General features: G+C 36.0%; 1 protein-coding gene across 2 annotated transcripts in view; it reads right to left on the minus strand.

Moving 5' to 3' along the window:
* Positions 1-666: 666 nt before the first annotated feature.
* Positions 667-27,645, minus strand: part of KLHL2 (kelch like family member 2) — a 60,509-nt gene continuing 33,530 nt past the window's right edge. The window contains exons 5-15 of one of the 2 annotated variants that reach the window (XM_087737432.1): positions 23,920-24,082; positions 13,328-13,437; positions 11,787-11,903; positions 10,598-10,747; positions 9,582-9,699; positions 8,744-8,941; positions 7,898-7,999; positions 6,845-6,973; positions 2,413-2,553; positions 2,105-2,248; positions 667-1,459 (exon numbers count right to left, since the gene is read on the minus strand). In XM_087737432.1, the coding sequence (XP_087593558.1) occupies positions 1,431-1,459; positions 2,105-2,248; positions 2,413-2,553; positions 6,845-6,973; positions 7,898-7,999; positions 8,744-8,941; positions 9,582-9,699; positions 10,598-10,747; positions 11,787-11,903; positions 13,328-13,437; positions 23,920-24,082 (1,401 nt within the window). In that variant the 3' untranslated portion in view covers positions 667-1,430. Of the gene's footprint in view, positions 1,460-2,104; positions 2,249-2,412; positions 2,554-5,606; positions 5,938-6,844; positions 6,974-7,897; positions 8,000-8,743; positions 8,942-9,581; positions 9,700-10,597; positions 10,748-11,786; positions 11,904-13,327; positions 13,438-23,919; positions 24,083-27,645 lie in introns of those variants that run through there. The other variant, XM_087737434.1, reaches the window with a different exon arrangement.

Consider the following 27,645-nt stretch of genomic DNA (forward strand, 5'->3'; position numbering starts at 1 on the left):
CATCTGCCAAAAAAAGTGTGGTATTCTCTGCCATCGTACTAATTTCACAGCTCAAATAATTTCACTGGAACTTAGAGGTGGCCACTACCTTAACTACCCGAAAACCAAAGCTTTCAGAAACAAACCTACAGCAAACCAGTGATACTTACATGACCAGTTCCTAAACTTTAATAATTCTTTTCTATTTGCTTGCATTCAGACCTTTAGAACACCAGCTTCCACTTCCCCCTCCCTCCCCCCCCCAAAAAAAAAAAAAAAGAAATTTCTTCACCGATGTCAAGGTTATTTGGTTTGAGACTTGCATTGAGAAACACAAGTTTTAAGCGACTTGTTGGCATTAGGAAACAATATACAAACTTTTATTTGAAGAAAATCTCTCAAATATGACAATAACTTTGGTCATGTTAAAAGGAGGCCATCCAAGAACGAATAAAAATGAGCTGCTTTATAAGCATGGCCACATACAGTATATTCAGATATTAGCTAATAGAAGCTAAGGTTACACGCATAAATAGGCCTTAGTACCATGCAAGTTGAACGCAGTTTCATACATTCATTATAAATTTTCAGTTATTTTCATGCCAAATCACCTTTTGGATAAAAAGGTAAGAAAGAAGTAACATCTAAATGTGACCAAAATTGAACAGAAAAAAAAAAAATCATAAGTACAGACAATATTTTTATTAAAAAGATCTTGAAATTACACCTGTTCAAGAAGTGTTATACCATCTCTGATCTCTCCTTCAGTGGGAATTAGTAGTGTTAAGCATTGTTACATATCAAAAAATACAACTCTGTTTTACAACATAGTACTGGCATATTCAAAGAACTGTGCCAAATTATAAATAGTAAAATCAGGTTTTGAAGTATTTCAATAGAAAGCAACTTATGCTCACACAAACATATGCACATATTATAGTTATGTAACAAAAGTTTTATAAAAGGTAACATTTACCCCATGCCAGCTTGAATTACTGAGGTGGGATTCAATATCTACTATGAAGACTGACAGTTCATTTCTTTAAATATATTTATTAGTCTCTGGAAAAAATAAGACAAAAATTTACTTTCACCAGAATACACACCATTCTTCACTGACAATCCGTTTCTCAGTCATGACTGACATAAGTCGGTCCTTATGAAAGTGGCTTGCCTTTTTTTTTTTTTGAAGACCTTGCGGTAAAAAAGAAATGGTCCACTAGACTTCAAAAATTCAATCACCTTCTGCTCAGCTGCAGAATAATCCTATGCATTGCTTCTACCTAGAGTAATCTTCATCATCTGTCATCTGTAATTGTAGACTGTCACATCTTCCACTGTGACTCAAGGTGCAGCTACAAGTAGAGAAGTGCTTAGATACTCAGTCACTTCAAATACACTTGTTGAAGGCTGCTTCTAGTGCATAATCAAGTTGAAAATCCCTTTACTGATCATAATGGTTTGTCAATAACTGTAACACCTAAAGTGAGGAAAACACACGCATAAATCTTGTAGTATTTAAAAAAAAGTCAAGACTAAGTTTTAAGATAATACCTTGCAACTAGTATAACATCAAAAAACTGTGCACCAGCACCACTGTTCATATTTCCCTTAATTTCTCTTTGACAAAGTTGTCTGAATCAGTGCAAAGTTCTGAAAGTTTCTATGACTTGAAAAAATTTGCCATTACTCATTTAATTTTGTTATCAGTGAAATATGTCCTTAACATTCACTTAAATAACTCATTTGAGAAACTGCAATTATTGAAGGAAAAGATTCCTGAAACGGCTCTTGTTCTCTAAGTCTCAAATCCCAAAGAACTTCAGAATTGGATCCTCAGAAATTGAGACACAAATCTCTTGTTAAAAAGAGGATTGGTCATACCAGAATCATCTTTCTGACTCACCACTTACGTGCTAAATCCCTCTTGAGTACAGTTCAATACCATTTTTTCCTTGTAGTGAACAACTGTTTGAAGTCACCATTCAAAACATACCATCAGATTCTTCATACGCATTCTAGTATCTTAGGTTTTACCTTAGACAGGACTTTGTTTGGATGCTGTGTCAAATTTCTAATCCTAGCTGTTATACTGCAGAGTCTGTTAAATATCTATACACATTACCTGCATAGCTTCTTCCTGTACTCATACAAGATGACACAACTGTCCATTTATCAGTTGTTGGATTATAATATTCCACTGTTGATAAATTACAGGAACCATCATCTCCCCCAACTACATACAAGAGACCATTTACAGCACACACACCTAAAAAGAAGACAGGAAACCAAGATGAAAATTAGCAATCGGCTTGTTCACCCCTTAAAAGTATGGTTTCCATTCTGCGGCATCATGAAAGCAGCAGAAACCCAGGAACATGCTATTTACACCAAATGATATTACCACTATTTTAAAGTAATTGTTGTGTATACCTGCATTTCTTCTGCACATGTTCATGTCTGCAACCTGCTTCCACGTACTGGCGACGGGATCAAACACTTCAACACTTTTTCTTACCAAAGGACCATCATGACCACCTACCGCATACAATAAATTGTTTAACACACCAACACCTGTGAACATATGAAAATACTCAAAATTAACCAGAGAATGGTTTGACAGATACAAAGGAGAAACAACAAATCTTATGTCCACTAATATAAATCCTCCATCCAGTCAATGTTAGGAGCTATTTTGGAAAACATTTGGGTCAGGATGCATTAAAGCAAAAAGACAGTAACTACAGCAAGACACTGATAAAATGTCTTGCATGCCCATCTACCATATTGCAGCATACAAAGACCAGAGCTGTTCTGCAACAGAAGATTTAGAAAATTTTGGATGAAAAATGATGTGCAGGAAAATGAGGATTGTTGAAATTTAGGACTAATTAGTAGTGACAGTAAATGAGACAGTGTGCTCAGCCAGCATAATGGAAATCTGACAAGATGATAAAGCGTAAGTGAATTTTTTAGAAAGTAAAAACTGTGCAGTACAGAGGATAAAAGCTGAATGGATAGACATTATACAATAGGGATGTTTCCACTGAAGTGTTGGAATACCTTGTAAACATATATGAAAGAAAAGTAAACAGAGTGAGCACCTTCCTCCCCCAGGATTTGGAGGAGAACACCAAGGTTCCGTGAACCAAGCTTCAGTTATCAAAATATCCAAAAGGATATTAAAGGGTCTTCTTTACAACAAAAGTTTCTCAATCTGTAAGCTTGGGATGAAGGAATAAATAAAGATAGTCTATGCCTACTTGCTAATCGGGCTGCACGCATTGATAAGGTGGTAATAGGGGAAGCAGAAAGGAAGGCCTGTTTGTTTATGCCTCACTTTATAATGCACTATTAGAACCCAAACATAAGATTTCAGAAATGTAGGGGGTTTTTTTTCCATTAAAACTTGTGATTGATGGACCGTAAAGACAACTGAAAAAACACTACTATGAAAGTACATTGGGAAATCTAATATATGTCACATTTAAGATTATGAGACTCAAAGCTGAGATACAGATTTGCAAATATAGTTCTTAAAGGGTTCCATGGAAAGGGCACAGTTTAAAATCTTTATTAAAGGGAAACAGCAAATATGAATGCAAAAGATAAGTTAAGTCCTTCAGAGAAAAATAAATGCTGGGTCAAAAAAAAAACCAAAACCAACCCTGAGACCTTAATAGCCAGCTGAAATATCTTTGAAAACATATCACTAATATTGTATGTAAGAGCCATTCCTATATGGGGAGAGAAACAACTCCTGCTGAAATAACTAATTTTTCTTATTAAAAAGGTAGATTTTAATAATTAAAGCAAGAGGGGAAGGAAACATGGAAGAGTTAATAGGTACTGGAAATCTGAAAAATAGCTTCTTCATAGGACACTGCTTTATGAATCATGCTATCTAATGCTTTATCAGTGATAGTCACTACTAACACTTCCCGATATCCTTCGCAGTTAATTTAATTCCTCTTTTATTGCTATTATTTCTAGCTATCATGTCACAGTACAGTGTGACAGCTTTTCTTTCTCCCACTCTGATCACACTTTATTAGGCAGGATAATACAACATTCATCTTTTGTAGCATTAAACATTACAGAGCTAGAAGGAGGGCTAAGATTTTTAGTTTAAATATGTGATGTGATATAAATCCCCCCACCCATGCTTTCTGTATAGTTACCGACCTTCCTATTCAGTGTGTAGAGTTTTCCCTCTGCTACAATGCCATTTTTTCTTTGATAGCTCCTTATTTTTAATAATGTCGTCCGTTCCTCTTTGGTGCTTCATTTTCCCTTAATCCCACACCCAGTTTCCAAGTCCTACCTTATTTCTTGCTCCTTCCGTCTGTATCTTCTTGTTGCCGTCTTCTGAGTTCTCCTTTGTTATTTTTCTTTCCTGCCCATTTTTCAGGACCCTGTCTTATATCTCTCATCCCTCCCAAATGGCCTATATCTGGATCTGAAGTTCCTCATCCCAACATGTTGCTGGAAACAGATCTGTCCCCGTATTGATCAACTGAGAAGCAGTTGGTACTAAAGAAGAGTAACTGAGGGTTAACCTCTGAAGCTGAAGCAGTAGGAACAGAAGAGATGGGCTTAAGTTCCTTGAGATGACCAGAGATCCAAAGGTTTAATACAGGAACAAAATTGTCTTTAGTTAGCACCCACACCACCACCAGGACTGATCGCCAGGTCAAACAGTTCTGGTGGTTTTGGATATTTGGCCACTACAGCCAAGCTCAATCAACAGTCATGATCTTCACATTACCACCCACTCCTCCCCCACGCACAAATATCATTTTCCATGTATTTAACAGAGTGGCACAGAAGAATGTTGATTATTTTACTCAATTATATGAATCTGAAATAACTGACTACATTTACTTTTCCTCTCCAATTTTTTTTTTTTTAATCAGAGAACAAGGTAAAAGGCAGCAGAGAGCTGAGTAAACAAACACAGTCCTGAACTCTGGGACAAGGGGAGAGAGGAGAGGGGCAGAAAGATCCCAGTAGTTAGTGTATCTAAAGCACTAAATTTCAGAGTTGTAGAAGTAATTCAACATTTAAAAAAAAAAAAAAACAACTGAAAATATCTAGTGTATAAGTGTATAAACAAGCACAACAATAGTTGCGAAAACAGAATATTAAAAAAAAATGCTGAGATAAAATGGATGTGCGGGCAGATTGCAAAATGAAGCTTTGTCACAACCCACCAACACTGCTTGTCTTTATAAAGACACTTGTAATTTGCCCATTTTATATAAATATTTTCCTCAAAACTTGCAAATATTAGACAGGTATTATTATTAGGTATTTAACAGTACCCTTACTGTAACTCTGGCCAGTTTTTAACCCAGAACTTACTTCCAAGATGCACAGACTAAGTAACTAGAAGTTTCACAAGATGACTGTTTTCTTGAGATATAGTATATCACATTTCCTACATTAACGTCACAGTTTTAGTTTAGGGACACAATCAAAACATTACTTTCAGCAATAAGAGACATATCAACTTGCTGATTTTGTAATGGTATAATGGAAATATCACAAACTTAATATCTTAATTTTAGTAATTATTTTAATATTTTTATATAATCCTTTTGAAATAATTTGGACTTAATTTAAACATCATTATACAGATTAAAAACTGTTCAGAGTTAATAAGGAATAATGGAAGGCAAGATGAAAAGTTGGGATAACTATTAATCATCTACTGAGCATACTAGAAGTACATCCAATTTTATTTGTAGCAACATCTCTTCCAATTATGAAGCACATTAATGCAATCACCAGTAGATATTTGAAGGGTGTTGCTAAAAAGCACCATTGAGTACCTGGCAAAAAAGCGACTTAACTAAAAAAAATAAATGTAGAAAAATAATATCATGCAATTTGACTTGAAAAAGTCCATAGGAATGAGTCTAGAGAAATAAAACAACTTCTGCGAGTTGAAAAGACCTGAAATACCAAAAGACAAAGAGAGGACAGTGAACAGTAAATGAGATTTGAGTCCACAATATAAATAGATAATGAAAATGCTAAAGTCAATTTGGAGCTGTGGAAGCATCATTTCATTAAACAAAAGCAGAATACCACAGGCACTTTTGATGTCTTTAAAGAGAAATATACATACTCAGAATCACAAGAAGGAAAAAAAAAATCCACAAAAAAATAAAGAAGGGATTTCTAAGATTATAAAGAAATAAATGGATATACCTTGGCTAAACGATAAGGAAGGATAACATGTAGTAGCCTATACATATCCAAAGGATGTAAACACCAGGTGATGAGAAGAATTACTGAAGATGAAACAAAGGGTACGTAAGTGGAAGTAATAGAATGAAACCAGTAATACAAACTTAAGAATGAACAAGGACAAAATTTCCTGCAGTGAATCAGAATGCAGAACAAGTCCTCCAAAGAGGTGGAAATCTAGTCACAGTTCACACGTAAAGTCAACCTGAAAACGCTATCAGAAAAATCAGCCCTACACTGGCAAAGAGACATCTCTGAAGCAATGACATCTTTTCATCCTGGCCATCTAGATTTTGATACTTCCGTATTTAGATGATATTAAATTGATTGTCACAATCCATGCGTATTACTCTGTATGTTAAAACCATCAGAAGTTATGGGAAGAAGAGGAATATGAAAAGTATGAAAAAGCAAGGAAAGATATTTACTGTTAACAGACTGAATCTTACTCTGTGGGACGATTTCGTATTTATAACCTGCAATATATCAGCCATCTAAGACTAACACATTCCATTAGACTCAGACTTAGCTTACCTTTTATATTTTCAGATACATTTTAAAACCACAAATTTGTTTGTTTTACAAGGATAGTTGATTCTTGTCCACTCACCTGCTCCACTCCGTCTAGTGCTCATTTCTGCAACATAGCTCCACTCATTTGTATTAGCATCATAGCATTCTACTGAACTAAGGCACTGACGTGACGCCCCATCGTAGCCACCAACAGCATACAGTTTACCTAGAAGGGTAACCAACAGAAACCTACAGATTTCTAATGCACACAGACTATGTTGGTACACAGGCTTAGGGAAAGTCATTGTTCTCCGAATTAGCTACCTGAGTTTCTGCTTTGTAAATAGCTTAAGATAGTACACTATAGAGTTCTTGTCATTTTTAGGATGTAAAAGGCAGCCAGTATCTAACAAGAACAATGTGAGTCAAAAGATTTTGAACTACCTAGCTGAAATACAAAGGTACTTTACCCTGTTTTTAATTAAGAATTGTTCAAAAGTAAGCTAATTCAAGTATGTCCAACACTGGAAGCTCGCAAATAAGCTTCATAGAAATATCAAAAATTCAGAGGAAATTACGTGTACGGTCTGCATTTTCAGATGAGAAACAGCAGTGGTTCCTACACAGTTAAAACACACACCTAAAACCGTCCTAATACCCAGGAGCCAGCCCAGGTCTGCATTGTGCAAGCAACATCCAGGCTGTTCACGACCAAGCTGACTCAAAAGTCAGCAGTTTTCCTGGCACTGTCCTTGAGATCATCTCCAGCGTGCGACCAGCAAAGCCAGCCATAGATAACAGAGTTGACAATACTGCAGTGCTACATCACTAAAGACCAATTTATAAGGTCATTGCTTCAGTAATCAGGCTTTCTAGCTTTGCTGACATGCATAACCTAGAGCATGCATGCTTAGCAAGCTTTTCCTCAGTTGGCCTCAGGCACAATTGAAGCTCTGAAAAAAAAATTTGAAACAACTAAGCTAAAAGCTGGTCAAAATCAAGTAGAATGATTATGTGTGGTTCATACCATTTGAATTGCAAGGTTGAGCAAAACCATAAATCTGAAGTATGTTTTCAAAAGTGAGAAAAGGTAGTAGGGTAAACAATTGCATTCCCCCCCCCTTCTTTTTAATATCATTTGTTTACTTACCTCCAACAACACCTACGCCAACACTACTTCTTCTTGTGTTCATTGGAGCTACGTGAAACCACTCGTTAGTCTTTAAGTTGTAAACTTCGACTGATGATAAACCTATGAAGACAATATAACATTATTTTCTCTATAAATCTAGGTACAACATACTGTCTACCTCCCAGAAAATTCTTCAGATCTGAAAATTCAAGTTATTTCATTTTAAGGATTAAAGGCATAACTGATGTCCTTTAGATAGCCAATTACAGTCAACGCATTCGTGGTGTCTGAAAATGGGCAAATTAATAAAAGCTTTTGTGGCCTGAAAAAATGTTCCCTGGATTTTTTTTTTCTTTTTAATTAAGTCATAATGCTTTCTCCTACATAAGCTTCTGTAATAGTTATTAAGGGCAAGGATCATCTCTGCACAAATGGTTTAATGCATCTGTGAAGAGAATGAACAGTGTATGTCCAAAGCCTTCCCACAGGTCAGAGAAAGCTGTTTGTAATTACATTGCATGAGAATGCAGAGGTATATTTCATATGCAAACAGGAGAAAAGAGACCAGGTAATTTTTCTGCTCACATTTGCCAGGAGTTAAGGACTCTGACCATAGAAGGAATACTGAAAAGGAACTTGTCAAACATTCACTAGTCATTAAGCCTAAACTCTTAGATGGGAGCAGTCAGTCCACTGTTCAGGTAGAAGGATGTGACCACTAAAGCACATTCCACACCACAACAAGGTGCCAGGCTACCATCATGCTTGGTTTCATCATAGCTACCAGGAAAGAGACATTCGAATTTGATACAATTATGTCAAGAGTAGTCAAAGCTAATCAGCAGTGTATAAAGGCAAATATACCTGTACTCCCATCAAATCCTCCCACAGCATAAAGAAGGCCATTTAATACAGCTGCTCCCAGTGTGCTTCTCCTGTCTTGCATATTAGCAACACTTGTCCACTGGTCCTTCACTGGATCATAGGAATCTACTGTGCGAACTCTCAAAGAACCGTTGAAACCACCAACAGCATAAACCATGCCTCCCATGTACACCATTCCTAGAGCAGGGAAATAGGGAGGAAGGATGAGCGTTTTAGTCTTTTTGTCGATTAATTTTATTCCGTACTGTCCTAAGTGTGCAGATACTTGACACAATTTATAGTATTCACTATGCTGTCAGGCTTTTGACAGTGTCCTAGAGCCACACTTCACTCAGATTAAGCACTAGAAGTTCTGACACTTTTTGTTACTAATACCTCACACTTCTGAATATCACGCTTGCTGAATTTCTTGTTAGATATCTCAGCTGCTTTAAGATCATATTTTCATATTTTTAGTATCAGTGGGTCACTTCTTCACATTCTTCATCATATTTAATAATAATAGGGTATTTTAATAGTAAAATTACTCATTATTATAATGCATTAATATTTAAATTTATCCTCTGTATGTATGGTAGGTAATAAAGCAGTTTATTCTAGACATTGCAAACCAATGCACAAATTAAGACCAAGTTAACAAATTTGTATTGTTCCAGAGTAGCAAGTAATTCAAATTTTAAGGATGATCACTGAAGTCAAGGCTTAGCCCTTCACAGATAAATATCTTAAGTACTGTTCCAAAGAACATACAATGCCTATACAGACGCCTAAATTCTGAAGCATTACCAACCACAACAAAAAATTAGGCATTATTTACCTGCTCTACATCTTCTGGAAGGCAATTCAGCCACCTGATGCCAACGTTCTTCTTTAAAATCATAGCATTCAACACTGCGAATTGCCTTTGGTGCCTGTCCTCCAACTACCATCATCAACTAAAAGGGAGATAATAATATTTGTTAGTTATTTGCATATATGAGTACACCAGAAATATCAAAAAAGCATTAAAAAAATAAAGCAAGCTTCTGTACAAGAAATAATTAAAGGCTGGTTCTCCTAATGAAGAAATTTGAGTCTTGCAAGTTAGGCAAAATTTGTTTTTTTAAAAACACATGCAATTTGTAATTATTGTGTCCAGAGGAAATATCTGAGGTAGAAAAGGAGGAAGCAATTAGAATCTAAGTAGAGCTCCCACGAACAAGGCAGATCCTGCTCTATCTTCAACATCCTCTGACCTCAGGTATGAGAATTCATGGCCTATTATGTTCAATGGAACTGTGACCATCAATCACAGAACAGCCTTCTCTGGTTCCTGTGAGAGAAATTTGCTAAATCCACTGAATGGAATCTCCTATTCCATTATTGCAGTTGCCATAATATTACTATGAGAAAACTTCTTTACATCATTGGAAAGAAGAAAATATCTAATGTTTGTTTTGTTTTCTCCTAAAATGAATGAAAGGCTGTATTTAGCTAAAAATTGAATAAAATGTCTCAACTCAGAAGCTTCAGTCTTTGTTTTGTTTTGATTGTTTTTAAAACAAAACAGGCTTACTTCCCCAAAACTGTATATTTCTCAAATGCTGAAGCACTTCCTAAAAAATATTTATTGGGAGGGAAGGTAGTGGTGGTGGTGTGTGTGGGTGGGAGACTAAGACATCTATATCATAAGTAGTATGGAGCATAAAGCTAATCACTTGTTATATTTTTTGTGATAAATAATTCTGGTACAAAAATTTGTACTGGTATACCCCAAGTGACAGTCATGCTCTCATGAAATCTTTTAAAATGGAGTTTGAAGAAATAAGTACACTGGAAAAATAAAGATCTTACTTTTGGAAGGCTAGCGGGTGTTCTCAATTTTGTTCGAGTGCTTTTCATCAACGCTCGTTGCTCAGTTGGCAGCAAGTGATACTTCATAGCTTCAATGAGGTAATCTTTACAAGCGCTGCTGTTCTTAACCAATATTTCCTCTTCAACTCTCTGTTTATTAATAGAAGTTTAACAAGGTCTGAGCATGTTAAGGAAGTAAAACACAAATCACAATCTGAAGTGAAATAAAGCCTGTGTTATATCACACAAATGCAGATTAATCTGATTTTTTAGATTGTCATTTAACCACAGTTAGACACAAATTTATGTGCTGGCAATATGCAGTCACTAGAAAGAAAAAAAATCAGGAGATGTTGGTTCTCAATTAGTAAATGGAAGAAAGTGTTAGGCAAGGTAAATCACTTTTCTTACAGTCAGGCACATTTCTTGACTTTTCAAATACAGAGAGTACAGAACACTTTAAGGGGGAAGTAGTGGAGACTAATTTAACAAACCAGTAAGCCACCCCACAACAACAACAAAAAAAAAACCACAACAGGAAACAAAAACACCCAAACAAAAAAACCCCAAAACAACCCACACAAAGTGAAGGAAATTCGTATCACAAAAAAAAAAATTCTAAAATAAACACCTACCAACCTATTACTACACCTACTAACCAATGTTTACAGTGAACTCACATTTTCAATCTTAAATATTCGTCCTGACACCAAAATATTCAAAATGAGCTTATAAAACTTTAAAAAATGTATTATATCTGAACCAGGTAAAGGAATGTTTCATTTGTCATTAATTCCTAATCAACATAAACAATAGATACAATTCTGAAGTTGAAAATTCACTTACGAAAACAAATCTTGTATCAAAGATTGTATTACAAATGAAAGCTAACCTGATCTCAGCAAATTAAATCGTTCAAATTACTAATGTGGTATGACAAGTAGTCAGCCAAACAGGTAAATTACTTACATATGTCATCCTGTATGTGGCAATCCCTCATTACACTGTGTGCGTTTATGTGCACGTGCATATGTGGTGGTGGCCGTCTGTTTATTTTTACCATCAGTAACACTACATTAAACTGTTATTTAAATTTAAAATCATCCATCTGGCATTTAAAAAAACAAAAACAAAAACAACCAAACAGAAATGTTCACATGCAGAAGAATTAGTATTCCTTTCTGCTTACCTGAACTAAATATTCCCGGGAAAGCAAAGGCAGCCGAACATGCTCCATCAGGCGTGCCATTAGCTCCTGCCTTACATCTTTGTCATGGTTTACCCACGCTATCACTGCTTCAAATACCTTCCAGGAAACAAACAAATGTGAGTCCCTTGATTTACAAGTGCATAAGTATGAAAATATCAGTGTGCCTCCAAAAATAGTTTTTGCTTATACAAAAATTCCTAACGTAAGAAAAGACAACAGCAGTTACAGCTCCCATTATTTCTGTATTTATTCACTACAAAATTCTGAAGATGCATTAGCCAGTCTCTTTTTATATCACCCCTCTACTGGCCTTTCAAGGATAGCTGTGCTACATTGACAAAATGCACACAGTAATTTCACTGATACTGAAAATCCAATAAAACTAGGTAAAAAAAAAAACAAACCACACAGCAGCAGCGATATTACAGTCCTCATACTTTTCTTCCTTTCCTGGAAAAATCAACCTGCCGCATCATCATTCAAATGACTTATCACCACTGAGTCTTACTAGGAGAAGTGATCCCAAGCCTAGTTTCTCCTCTATTGCACAGCAGCTCATCATACGCTAGAGCGTTAAAACCTTAATTATACTCCACAGAAGCAAAAATCAAAATCAAAGTGATAAAACTGGACCTTCAGGGTATTATGGGAACAGCACCATGACTTTGCTAGTTGCAGTTTAAGCAGATAGTTCTTAGATTCAAAGTTTCAAAAAGGTTTTAACATGAAACACTACCTAGCCATATAAATCAGTATTCAAACATGCTTTTGAATACAATTTAGCCTCATTTGAACAGAGGTGTCAGTACAGCTATATAGTCCTTGGAAAAAAGAAAACCAACACATTTTAAACTAATCACAACTGGATTAAAAAATTAATACATCTACAACCTGAAAACCATCAGAGGTTCAAAGAGATGCACTGGACTCACTGAACATCACAGAGTTTCAAAAATGGCTTTAAAAGAATGAGATCTAGCTAAAGGTGAGTCAACTCATTTAAATTCAGGTTTGGTTATACCAAGCTACCTAGCCATCTCCTTTGCAACCCACATTTGTTCACTTAAGCTAAACAGCCGACATAGACATACAGAGTTTTAATACCTTTGTGGGACTGCTGGTGTTAAAGTTAGTAGATGGCATATACTTGCTCTTCAAACTACTACTTTTGAGTTATTTGTCCCTTGGTAAACCAAACTCCTGTGTATGTGATTCACAGCATATGTTCTGTTTGTTCTGCTTGAAGATGAGAAGGAATTTCCATTTAATGTAGTTTCCATTTTTTCAAAGAACAAAGGGTTATATTTTTTAATTTTAGGATTTTTAAGAGTTAAGATTAATTTTCAACATCAGACTGACAACACTTTTGGGAAAAATCCTTTAAACATGAGCACAGTACATGCCTAATTTCACCGAGGAAACAAAGAATGCATCCAAACAAGTGTACAAGAGCAGTTAAGAGCAAGCGCGCTCTCTGATCTAAAAGGATAAAAAGAATACGGGGATACAGATGGTCTTACCTTCTCTTCCGAGGCAATTGTGAGTTTGTCACTGGATATAAGACTGCACACCTGCTCTACACCAAGATTGAGGTATTCTTCACTAAGTACAACATCAGAAAAGTGCTGTTCTGTTTGGAGGAAAAGAAGTACTCTAACATACAGTGTGAAGTGTAACCCACAACAAGCATTAAAGCAGCAGAGGAAAAAAGAGAAGAAAACGATTCAATATGCATGCTACTTCATCATATCTAGGAGCAATACCTTAACTTCAAACATTTTATATAGGTTAAAGCTTGGTCTCACAAACAGCTTTTATATTTAAAGGTTCTTTAAAATAACTGAAATATTAAAAACACATTTTACTAAAAGTAGCAATCATAGGAATTTAACATTTTCAGTATTACTTCATCTCAGTACTTGTCCTTGACAATTACTTAAATCTCATTTTTTCTAACTCTGTACGGACAAATACAGCAGAAAAGATTCCAGAAAAAGAAAATGCCCTCTATGCTGTTGACAAACATGTTTTAAACCTGCAGTTCAACATGAACAACGGCTGATTCATTAGAACTAACTAGCATTTTTGCAGTCTAATGTAGGTCAAATCAAACAACAGGGCTGGATCCTGTTACATCTCTCAGAGCTTCTCCGAGGTCCTAAAAATATTACATATCTCAATCTCTACAACATGTAGATGTGTAATTTTTCCTCATTTTTTTAATGCCTCAACTTAAAACTGACAAAATTCAATGTTTTAGTTGGAGAACCAGACATTTTCTTTTAACATTGAGCATGCATCTTTATTAAGTTGTCATTCAGTTATTCAGTTGTCCTGTCCCTTCCTTAAAATTGCTTTTTAAGCCATTCAGTTGCTTAAAAAGTAGGTCCATCCTGTTAATTGTTATTTTTCCCCTCTTCAGCTGTTCTTAGCAGAAGTTAGAAGGCACAACTGTACTGGGAATTTAAGAATTCACTCAAAATTAGAATAAGTAAAAAAAGGTCATCAAACATGTTCAAACTAAAGAACTTTTTAAAGCCTTTTCTATCACTCCACTAGTGCTACTACTGTTAAGACTCCATGCTTGACAAACTGTCCTAAGCTGTTAAAAAAAGTTAAAGAATGCTGAATGCTTCCACATCAAGAAGTCTAAATTTTTCAGGTTAACTTTTCAGGGTGCAACAGCTTTTTTGCACTGTCCTAAAGATTAGAGAGCATAAAAAGATAAATCTAACACAGTATAATTCTTGTCCTTTATCTAATTCAGCATCCTGTTCCTTGAAACAGGCAGCACAGATTGCTTCAGACGAAAGTCCAAGAATATATATTAAAAGTAGGATAATAAAACCTCCTCCCATAAAGATGTCACTATAACCATGAAAGAGTAGATTGGTAGTCAGAAGGATATTTTACCTTAACCACATTTTACTAAAGAATGAGTTTAGTGACATACAGTCCAGTCCCCTTGAATGCTGTTGAATTCTTGACTTTAATACCTTCCTATAGTAATAATCCCACAGTCTCAGTGAGCAAAAAGCCCCACATCTAAATTTAACACCCAGTTTACCATTAATCAGTTTGCAATTAATATTCCCATGTTCTAATGCTGAATACGATGATAGGGAAAGCCACAACCTGTCTACTCAAAATCAGTCATTATTCTATATTCCTTTTTAGCCTTCATCTCTATTTAAAGTAGACAGCCCTCGCCTTTTCAGTCCCTCATGCTACCAGCCTTTTCATTCATGCAATCATCATTGCTACAAGTCCCTCCAATTCTGCAGCATTCTCTTATGATGGACACGTAGTATTTTCTGCCATATTTCAGGCAATGGGAGAGAAAGGATGAGGAGAAATACTACTGATTTTTATAGCACCACCATTACCTTTCCACCCCTTACAAATCTTTGTCTGTTTGCTTTTCAGACTACAAATATGCAGTTTCTTGAGCTGAAGTAGAATTTTCTGAGGTACACTTATTGAAATAAGTATCTGAAGAATTTTACTGTTTGCGTATGGCAAATAGAAATTCAGAAAGGTAATTTGCATATATTAGTTTTATGATAAACTCCAAATTTCAAGTGACAGTGCCACAAAACAGCATGTCTGACTGTACTCAGAAGTTGAGAAGCAAGCGGAAAGGGGAAGCAACACTCATCTCAATCTGAAACAAATCTGAGGTTCAGAAGGCTCGTTCATCTTCCCTTGAGAAAGCTGATCCAACAGTGGATCACATCCAACAGGATACACTTCATAAACAGGAAATACCCAGTTGATTTTGTAGACTTATATACAAAAGCTTTCTATTTTAAAAAGGTGATTTACATTTATGACATGCTGTAAATAGGAGGAGATCCAGCCCCTAACCAAAAGAGTGAAAGTTGAGAATTTTCAAAGTAATACAATGAATGTGAGGCTGTCTTCTGTCTTCATGCTAGGAAGAGAACTGTAGAAGAAAATCTGACAAAAATAGACAGCACTTGAACAAAAACTAAGACTGTTTTACTGGATGTCGGTCTCTGTGCTTAAAGCATAAAATAAGGCATGGGGCCAAGCGAAAGAAGAAGAGTGGAAAAAAAGGAGAAGTTAAAATAAACTACTCAGTCAGTAGCTACAGGCTCAGGTTCTCAAGAAACACCTGGAAACAAATTCTCAGTTGAATGCATTACAGAAAAAGGAGAAACAGGAGAGTAGATTGCTATATAAATTTTAGTCATCAAAAAAAGAGGTAAGGTGAAATCACTTGTCTCAAGAACCAGATCTCTTGTTGTCAAGGAGACCATCTTAACTGATTGATAGAAAATCTTTTGGCAGAAGCCAATTGAAATTACAGCTAAATGGATTATTCAAAATAATTAGAAACTGAAAAAGAACAAGGAAATGCAAAAACACCAATTAAGTCTGCCAACGGCAATTTATGTAAAGCTGTTCAAGTGTTGAAGACAGAAGGCGTTATTTTATTATATATAAAAATAATGCTTATGAAATTCAAACTTTTTGCTTCCTTTTAACAAGAAGGGTATCAGCATCTTTGAAATAATACAATTCAATACTAAGAGTTCCAAAAATCCCCTCTAGATCCTCTTTTTCCAATAATTATGAGAGAAAAATAGTATTGGTGGGGGGCGTATTTTTTTGCCTTCTGGGTTAGGATTTGTACTATCCCATATTATTGCTCACATCCTGAAAGCTGTGATAAACTGGAGATACTAACATCAATCATCATGAAACTTATGACATGATTAAAGATTTCATGCATGTGTCCCCTGCAAAATCTCAAATTAGCTTGACTTTATTTGTTGCATTAGGTAACATACTTCTTTCTTCATTAACATCTCCTAGATGATAGAACTGTCTGGCTGGAAGTTTTCGTGAGAGAATATAATACTTATTTTTTTCCAAATCAGAATTTTCCACACAGTGTGCAACTTTGACAAATTTGTACTGGAATCCTGCCCCACTTCTTGCCACTTTACCCAGACTCTGAAGCCAGCTGGCTTCAGTCAGGCAGCATGGAAACAAGCTGGCTTAGGAGCTGCAGAGGCTTGGCTCCCAAATTCCCACTTCCTAAGCAAGTAGAATCCTACTTCTTTATTATCAAAACTGAAATCTGCCTTTAAAAAAAATCCCTTCCATTTTGGGACATTTCGAAAATATCTGTTCCAACTGCATATGAAAAACAGATTTTCACATTTTCGCAACCGACAGAGACTGTTTCTATCTGAATAGCTAAAGATCTGTCCTTGTCTGCCCTGTACTAGTAGGATGGGACTTCAGCTTCAGGGACAAACTAAAAGGACAAAAAGGAAGTAATTAACACAATGCCAGTGTCGAGAGCACAGGAAGATAATAGGAGCTGTAAATGTACCACTTTTTGGTATTTTTCATTATGAGTCTGGAGATGTGTATTATACAGACAGACAGCAGCACTAAGTACTTGACCTACCTCTTCTATCCAAAAGGCACATAGTCTTGCTGGCCATAAAATATTGACACTAACTTTATATTTTTCAGTTACATAGGAAGGAAAGCTACATCTGAAATCTGCACAGGACATTTTATGCTATAAACATTTGTGGATTATTTGGCTCATTTATATACCTACAGTCAGACCTTTTTCTGGCTTAATTGCCTTTACTAAATGGGATAAATACAGAAGCAAAGGTCTGCTAAAGTTCCCTCAGATTAAAAACCTTTCAGAGAATCATGGTGGCCAAAAATAAAAGCCTGTAACTCGTTTTTGGTTTATGACAGTGGCTGTTGTCTGTGTTTGTGTATGACATTGTTGAAGATTGCCTAAATTTCTGTTCGTCATTAATAGGCTTCAGTCACTTTCTAACATTTTTCTGAGGTGTTCCAGCAGCTGATAACACTTAATACCCATTTCCAGAAATCTTTTTAACATTTTGTACACTTTCTGAAGTCTTCTCCCAAAGACCTTCACAAAGCCACATTAACACATATGAAAAACACACCCAGAGCTCATCAGTGCCAGAGGCTGCAGCTTCAAAAAAGGGAAAACCCCCTCATATTCCTTAAATCTTTTCATGACAGTAATGCAACATATATTAGTGGGCAAAACAAAATATCACAATCAAATAGATCAAGTCCATAAGTGTCTTTTGTCCTGTTTAGGCCAACTATTTCTATTCCACAAAACAGATGATGGTATTTTTTATAAACTAAATTAAGTACCTGCATCTTTCTGATGTGATAATGCTGTAAAACCAGATGTAACTTTCCAGAAATGTAGCTTCTTTCTGAATTGATAACCTCTTGTTTTAAAGCAATGCAGAGCATGAGAGCTTGGAAAGATCCAAGCCTTATATTCACTTAAAAGAACAACAACAATTTCTCAAGCAGATGAAACAAAAATATTTAGCAAGAATTAGTTTTTTAAATTATTGCTTCAATTCACAATGTCACACTGTGATTTTTTTGGCTTGGGACAAAAGATCTTTGCTAATGGCCTAACATAAAGCACTGGTCAAGCAGGAACCTCAGCTGTATGACAGAGGGATAGATACAAGCTCTGCCAGCTGGAGAACCAGCAAAAGCTAAACATTGCAGAATCAATTTTTTTTAAAAAAATCCGATTTACTTGTCAGTTTTATGCTTAAATAACTACTTTTGAGAACACCATGAAATTCACAGCAGCCAAGGTATCAGAAGCGTAGCAACAGACACTGCTACTCAGAATAGAATCGTAAGTACGATTCTGCTAACTATGTCCTTTCAATTTCATGCATACAAATGTACACAAGAATAGTCTACAGAAGACGTGCATGCTTCCAAGTCTAGTCAGGGCTCAAAGTTTTAGAATTGGAGCACCAAAATCAAGAACGCTGTATCCGACAGTTAAGTACAACACAGCAATCCTTGCTTCACAACATATGCCAAGATTCCCTAACAAAAATTTCTTCAACATCTCCTCAGCACGATGCTAAAAGCCAAGAAGGTTTGCTGTGGAAGGTTTGAGGAAGCTAGTCCTCAAAAGACACTTCTTCCACGGGTAATCCAATATTTCCAAACCCCGTACTAGCCTATGTGCTAAGTGGAAGTACATTATTCTTTGGTTATAATTAAGAAATATGTCAAGGCCTAAGCCCTGAGCAAGTGTCTCTCTAGTCCAAGATGGCATACCCCTCTTCATTAAAAGGCTTTACCAATCTATCTTCAGGTTGTACATAACATGACAACAACTATAAAATACACCACATTCTCAGGAAAAAATGTTATTTTGTGAACATCCTCTAAGACTATGTAAGATGTATCTCAGACTAAAACCAAGGACAGACTAGCAGAGCTCATGCCACATACTCTTCATAGGAATCCTCGCACAAGAAGGATGAGAGGCCTCAGCTGTACGTAGTCCCTGACCATGCAAGTGTGATAAGGCCCAGAGCAGAGCTGCTTTCTAGAACATCACGAGAACAGGTAGCATCTCAAAGTTTAATTGCAACAGAAGCTCATTCCAAGCAATCTGTATCAATTGTCCGCTATTTTCAGATCTCTCCATAGGCATCATAGATGCATATAATTGACTCTCCTAAATTATAGAAAACTCACACTCAGCTACAGGAGGACCAACCCCACCATAGGATTATGAAGCTCCGATTTTAATTAAAGTTGGGTTTTCACTCCCACTGGAAGGAAGTTCGAGTTTCATTTTTCTAATAACTTCTGATCTTCATCGGTATCCATTTGTTTTTATGCTATCGTTGTCTATTAGCAGAAGTATCTCCCTACCTCTTTTTTTCTAAATATAAAATAGCAAGTGTAACAAAATAAAGACTGGGGGAAGTTAAACATCCAAATGCTTTTCATTTTCTCTAGCAGGGAAATAGTTTCACTGCTTTTTCAATCTAATAATCCTCTTCTCTACTTATTCTAGTTTCTGGAGCCTTAATCCTGAAATGTCTGCTCTGGGAGTTCAGATGTCTGTGATACAAGGCCTAATTCTGAAATGGCACAGCCACGTATCTTTGGCTCAGACTTTTGAGAAAATATTTTCAGTCGTAAGAAAAAGCCTTGACAAAGTACAAAGAGCCATTTGAGATAAGAACAGGGAGAAAAAGAAGCTGTGATGGCTGAGATACAGGCAGTAAGAAGCTTGAAAATTCAAGAGGAAAAACATTGACCTGAAAGGGTATAAAACTGTACAGAAGAAAACCAGGGAGTCAGCGGACAGAAATCCATCAAGACTGATAATCAGCCCATTCCAAGGAGAAATGAAGGCCAACCCTTCCTCCTTGGGTGCTTTTACCAGGAGTACCGAGCATGCCAGTGCTCAGCCTAGTAGCTTGCAATCCCAGCTAGGACCAACAAATAGCTTCCTTCTCCTTTTCACTTGTCTGTATCCTGCTTGCAGACTTGCTCTGAGCACAGCAAAGGATGCCTGAATAAAATGACCCAGAGAGGGAGGGTTACAAGCTGGACACAGTTCCTGTGCTCCCAAACACATGTAACCAATATTGCAACTCAAGGTCTCGCCATGGTCTTAGATTTTATATTTCTAGAAAGCAATCTACATAAATATTAGCTTCAACTACTAAAGTGAACAAAGATTGTTTAGAAGTAACTGAAGTAGTTTAGAAGTTACTATGGCAAAGTCAGAATAGAAGTGGGGAAAAAAGAATTTAAAATTCAAAATTAAGCAACTGCTATATCAAAATGTGTTCCCTAAAACATTAAACATCTGAACATTAACTCTAGTTAATAAATGTACGCCTTGCTTCCTGTTGCATAAAAGGTGAAAAATATAATAGCTTTTTGGATTTGATATTATGTTACTCAAAAACATTTAATTAAAACTTTTTGCATAATAGTCTAAATACAGTTATCACGAAGTCATTCAGTCACACACACATTAGAACTTCAAGTAAGGTATGCATTACAAAAGCTAGTACTTTCAAAAGAAACCTGAATAGCTTTTGATCTTTTTTTAAATTGATATATAAATAATTTGAATACAATTTCACTAGACTAAAAACTTCTGAGTACGGCTGATTTGTATACCTCAGTTTCACACTTAAGTCAGCAGCCAAGGATTCTGTTGACAGACACCTAATCATATGAGTTTGCTGCATTTCTGTTTTTTCCTGAAATATCCGTTCTTGCTAGAGATACTATAATCTCCTGGAAGTGGGTAGGAAAAAAAAAAAATCTAAACAGATTTTCTAGGAATTAAGGCAACTGAAAGCATTCATCAAAATCCTTCTTTTTATGAGGCCTAAAATTACTCAAGGCAATAGAAAACCTATTATTTGGACCTAGACACATGAATTGAAGCACTTAGTGCTCTATTTCAGGAAAATCTTCACTTTTAACTCTGTACTAATGATGCTAATTGGTCACTGTACATTTTAGAAAAGTTATGAAAGGCAATACAATCATATGAATTTTTTCTGCAGCCTTCTCAGGATATTTAATTTTTAATTATCTTTTCTGTATTGCTCTCGTACTAAGCCTGACAGAGTGCTAGGGATTAAGAAAGGCAGCACAGAGACTGCAATGCAATGAAGTAGCTCACACCCTGACTATGCACAGCATATTTATCTCAACAGTAAGAACAGAGTGTGCATTGCTTTAAAATTCACTGCACAGATACAGCAAAAACACAGTAGGAGTTGAGCTGGCAGCTCGTGGTATGGGCCAGCAGGCCTCCAAGAATACGATAACAAAAAGGGAAGTATAGACGAGGAAAGTGCTTTCTGGAGGAATTTGACAGAAATGGAAGGTGGTTTGATTATGAAGGAAAGAGAAGGTTAGTTCCAAGCACAACACTAGTATAGAGAAAGATATGAAATAAAAGATTCAAGTGAGGGTAATTCTGCTGAACTGGAAAAGCCAAGGATGAGAGGTTGGAATTTGATCCAGGGGGAAAAGGAATATTGCGAAAGTACTAAAATGACCTTAGCAAACCAAAGGGAAATTATGGCAGAGAGATTTACATTGCAGCAAAAGGGGAACGTGATGTAGAGCAGATTTGGTAGGGAGGGAAGAAACAAAATAGAGGAACATGCAACTGAGTAGTTGAGATAAAATGGCAGAGAAGAGTTAAATTTGTCAAGTTTATGAACCTGAATGACTGGGAGAACACTGAAGTCACCACATAAGACAGGAAGAAGGGAAAGATGATTAGACGGAAAGCAATTCAGTTTTGCTGAACCTGAAGTAGAAATGAAACATCCAAAAGACACTGAAAAGACAGGAAAAGATCTGTGACTGGGCAGACAGTGCAAGCTGCATATCAGGAGGCATACCTGAGAGTCACTCTCAACCTCTGACAACCTGTGCCTTCTGAATTTCCAAACAAATTTGTCCTGCTCTCTGAATATTCACTGCCAAAGCTCTAATCAAAATATACTATTTTGCTGGCTAGTAAGTTAAACCCTATAAAAGAGGGAGAGGGGGTGTTCATTACAAAAAGCTTCCATTAAAAAATAATTCCTCAGTGTAACATCTTCAGTCTTGACTCAACCATCGAGACCCCAAGGCACTCTACACACAAAAGAACAGTAAGATCATTGCTACTTGAACAAATTAAAAGCCTTAGTTTTGGTTACAGTATTATGCTACAAACTTACAAGCTTACACAATGTTTTGTTTACCTTTTAGTTATCTACATTATGCAACCTTACTTGGCATCAAGAGCAAAAAAGGTTTTAATCCATTATGTTAAAAATTACCAATTTAGTAATACTTTCTCTGAAACCACATGTATATCAGTTTCCAACAGCAGAAAATGTTGGAATATAAAAAGGATTTTAGCCTTCACAGAATCATAGAAATGTAAGCTAGAAAGACCTTCAAATTACCTAGTTTTGCACACAGACGTGATTTAGATCAACCTAAATCAGAAGTTAGTCTAACCATTTTTTTCACAGCTGCCTAACAGCAGAGTCCATAGCTTCCACAGACAGCTTGCCTGATCTGTGTTACTTTTACATGTTTCCTTAATATACGAAGCAGCTTCAGAAATACCTCACCAGTTAAGCTTACTCATTCTCAGTCATTTTTACGCACAGGAAGAATTGCATTCCTTCTCATCCTCCTAGCCTTTTAGTTTCTTGACTGAAACTCTTGTCTCAGTCTTTGTCATAGGTTAGTCTGTTTTCTTAGTATGTTCATGTTAGACTTCCTTGGATTCACTTCAGCCTGTTTGCATCTGTCTTAAAGTTCGGTTCAGCATTTTTCCACCTGAGACCTCACCAGCATCAAGAAAAAGGAAATAATTATTCTCCCTTGTCCCCCCCATACAACACTGCTGTTACTTCACCACAGAATCAGAATTGCTTTTTAATTCACAACAGCAAGCAAAATGAGAATTTAATTTTCAAAAATGTCAAGCCTCGACATGAGCCAGTCCTCTTACAGATACAAATAACACAGTCTATAAGATCACCATGACAATGTACTTTTAGTAATAAAATTAAGAACTCCATGGACATTTTTTTCAGAAAAAAAATGATAAACAATCCAATTGCAAGTGCTTTTTACAACAAAAGCAGAATTTTCTTGATTGAACTATACCGTTAGTTAAAAGATGCACCTCTATCTACTTTGTGTCAAGGTAGAAGAATGAAACTACAGGTACCATTTACAGTAGGAAATTTCAAGTCTTGGGCTAGATGAGTAGGATTTTCAGAAGACAAGTTGATAATACAATACTCATGGCATGTTTCTTGCTTCTTAGCCAGTGCAGTACAGGGGCTACAGATAGCTCCACACACCCCCCCTCATCTTCTTTCTTCCCCCATGTACTTCCTACAAACTTTGGCTTGTGGCACTTGCCAGAATTTTAATTCTTCTTTCCTGATTTCCTCCCCTAAGTGACAGTGCAAAATTTTAAACAGCAAACTAGCTTCTTTCTGGATTACAAATTGCTTGGCCTGTATGGCCCTCATAGGCCATGAAGATGCTGCCCTTTTGTGTTACTTATAACTATGTTTCAGCCAGGAGACTTTATTTCTCTTAAAGACATTCGTATCAAATGCACTCTTTGTCAGAAGATACATGTCTGCAATATCCTGCATAAAATTCAGTGTCCTCTGGGTGGGGTTGGGTGGGCATAGATATCAGGCTATATTCTATACTAATGATAACTTGCCTGCATATGTGTTGGCCTTGTTCAAGAGATCTGTGCATGCATGCATGTCAGCAAAAGCACGAATCCCTAAGCAGTTGATAGGATGAAGCTGGGATTCCAAAAATTCACAGCAAGTCCTTTTCACATCCTGCAGTTGCAAGAGACCAGCTGCTGGGAGCAGTACCTGTAAGAAGCAACAGGTGGTTAATATCCCAATTCAATTCTGAGCTTATACAAGAGTATTCTCAATATTAACAAAGAAAGCAAAATAATCCATTAAAAAAATAAAAGAGTAAAACAGAGAGGAAAATTTCAGCATTATGTGACTGAAGATCTTAAACCCCAACATTAACATGATTTTATGTCCCTGCAAATACCATTTAAGATTTAAAATAACAAGCAACATCTTTACCACCATGTTCACTGGGAAATCATTCTATAGATTATAGTTCTCACGCTTCATGTAAACCTCTTCCCAATATTCATTCACAAGTTCCCTTCTTACTGTTCCCAACACTCCATAATTACATCTCATTTCCAAACCTTCAGCATTAGATATTTCTTTAAATCAAAGTTTTCTAGATCATGATAGAATATGTAAATCCTATTTGCATGCAAGCACTGGACATTGTACCATTTTTTAGCATCAATAATAAGCATCTTTATGCAACTGATTCTAGTAAGGAATCAATTCAGCTTCCAAAGAATCCTGTAACCTTCTTGGAAGAATGACAATTCAGGCATTTAAAAGCCTGAGCATATAAAATATGCTATAACTCATTAAAAATCCATATCAATAAGGAATTAATGCAAATGACATATTTGTCCTTCAACTTACACAAAGCAAGCAAAAAGTAAAGAATTTAAAAACCTGTGTAACATACATTTTATTTGCCCAGTAAAACTTAAACATGAGATTTCCGTGAACTATAATTGTGCCTTTGAGTGAAATTCCATACTGCTATCTAGAATTTCTTCTTCACAATATTTTCATTTTCTGTGCCTTTGACAGTTATTTTAATGAGACTTCTATTTTAGAAAATTCAAGTGTGAAATTAATGTTAGCTTGCATCTTCAATGGATGACAACAGGCAAGATTTTAACACGGAAGTCTTGCAACTGTTCCCTTACATATAGAGAAAACATATACTATAGGACTGCATCAATAATAAGCAAGCAAAAAATACACCAAAGGCAATGGAGGCACTACTACTCAATGTTTGCTTTTCTTTAAACAATTACTTGGGTAGAATTAGAGAGTCAAACAAGAAGGAAACTAGAAGAAAAGAGCAGAGTACAACTATCTAGAAACCTGTGTAACACTTACTGCATGAAAGCTGCAGAGTATACTTCTACATTATTGCTTTTTGTAAGAAGTTTTAATCTTAGTAACTGTCTGTAGAATCAAATATTTGCCATCATCTCTGTAAGCATCTATCTACTTGGCTTCTAAAGAGCTACTGTTATTGTTCACTCTTTAGAGTTTTTTCTTGAAATAAAACTAACAATTATGACCCTAACTAAAACAAAAAGGACTTCAGCAAAGGACTTACAACCTTGTAAAGCTGATGTCTGCTTTAAACTTCCATTTTTTGGTCCCACTTCTACTATTTATGGCTGTTCCTCTCCCTTCAGCCTGCCATATACAAAGCCTGCTTGAAAACCATCTTTCTATTCCTCAAGATATTAATCCCTAATTTGAAGCAATAATCCACTATAACCTGTTTTACACATTTGGTTATCAATATAGACAGCAAAAAAGAAGGATCATATATTTAACAAGAGTTTGCTTTGAACATCAACTGTCAATGAAAGAGAAATGAAGGAAAACCACAAATGTGATTGCACCGAGATGCACAGACTGCTGCTATGCAAAATAAGTAAAAACTAGTTTAAATCTTAGATAATCCTTGAAAATATCAAATAAGTCTAACAAAATAAATGGAGAAGATCTGTATGTAATAGGCACAAGTGTCAGATAGTCACACAATTCCAAACAAATTTAGTAAGCTTAAAGGTTACTAATGACAAAGTTGAAACAGTACAGTGAACTAATTTTATTTTAGCATATGTTTATGAAAATATGAAGATAATATTAGTAAACATTTCCTATTGCTAGAACTACAGTATGATTAGTTATAATGGTGAGTGGATAATTAATTTGATAGTGAATTCTAGGATAAGATATGAAATTACATACCAAAAATAAGGGCTAGAAATCTACTACAAATATTTATTTACACAACTTGTCCCAAATGAAGCAAACATTTCACACCTGCTTACAACTTCAGTAACTAATTCAAACACAGTCCTAGATAATTTTAAGCATGTTATCAGTATAGTTGAGCATGTAACTCTGAGAACAGTTCTTGACTGCTCTGAGAACAGTTCTTGACTGCTTAAATGGATTCAGTAGAAAAATATGTAAAATGATCATCAACTCAGTGAATGAAACAGAAAGGTGAAATTTGAGAATGGTATGCAGAAAAGAATTCAAGATTTGCATGCACGAAACAGTCACATTGAGACGCCTGCTCACTCATGAACGGTAAAGCAATGTTACAAGAACTAGAAGATCACTCTTCATTATGGGAAATTTACATCAGCTCTTAAATCATTGTGATTGAAATCTGTAACTTTACAAACTCAATACATTTTACTTATCAGACAATAAGAAATTTAAATCTAAATATATTTGTGTGTGTTCTGCTACTAAAAAGGAAAAGAGAGGCAAAGTGCATCAAATTTATCCCACTGAAATTATACACTGGGCTTTGGTTACTAGGCAACAAGAGCTGTGATAACATCTAGCTATTTCCATTTGTACCTATAGAACTGTTAACCTGGAAGCTGTAACAACCTGCATTTAAAAATACAGTTTCATCACAGGCTGATTCACTCACTGAAGCACCAGGGGGGAACCCAAACTCCTCTCAAACCCATTAAAAAAAAAAACAACTATATTAAAACTGCAGTACAGATTAAGTTTAACTGCTGCTGACTACAAACTGTAGGTTATAACTCAGATTTACTTCCAAAAATAGCCAGTAGAGGGTACCCTAACTTTCCTTTAAAGATCAAAAACACTTTAATATGCATATCGCTTTGTACTGCAAGAAATGCAGAGGGGGGGGAAAAAAATCTCCAATTGCTTATTCTATGAAAACGTATCCTCATCACAGTGGTTGTTGTTTCTATAATCAAAGACACTGAACAGATTATTATTACAGATGGCAAGTAAGAAATTACATATTCTCTTTTTTGTGTCAAAGCCATGGTGATGAATCTTGGAATGACTGCTACATTTCCTAGAGCAGATCATTTAACCCTTACAAGTCTTTGAAGACTCTTCCCTGGTTATCTTCTCCTGGTTCTCCTTCCTGAAGTGACACTCCTATTCCCAAAGCCGTGTGCACCCGCCATGCCAAATACACTTTTCCAACTCCACTGAGACAAAAAGGACTGTGACCAGGTACAAGTATTTGTTTTAAAATCCACCTGCAAGGTCACCTGCATAGTCAGGAGGGATCCACTTAAGGCCCTGAACTTGGGTGCTGTTTTCACTGGAGCAGTTTCAAGCCCTTCAAAATAACTTAGCTAGATCATCAACCCATATTTGAGGCTGCTGCCCTCTCTTTTGGTCCTTCAGATAGAAGCCAGGAGTACATTGAGGGCTGAGGGTACTGATGTTGCCTGCAGCTTTTCTCCCTCTGTTTTTCCAGACAGCATCGTGACTCTGTTCACCCT

The sequence above is a fragment of the Nipponia nippon genome, unplaced genomic scaffold (assembly GCF_047370975.1).
Source record: "Nipponia nippon isolate SJK-2023a ecotype South Korea unplaced genomic scaffold, ASM4737097v1 scaffold_6, whole genome shotgun sequence".
Classification (NCBI taxonomy): Eukaryota; Metazoa; Chordata; class Aves; order Pelecaniformes; family Threskiornithidae; genus Nipponia; species Nipponia nippon.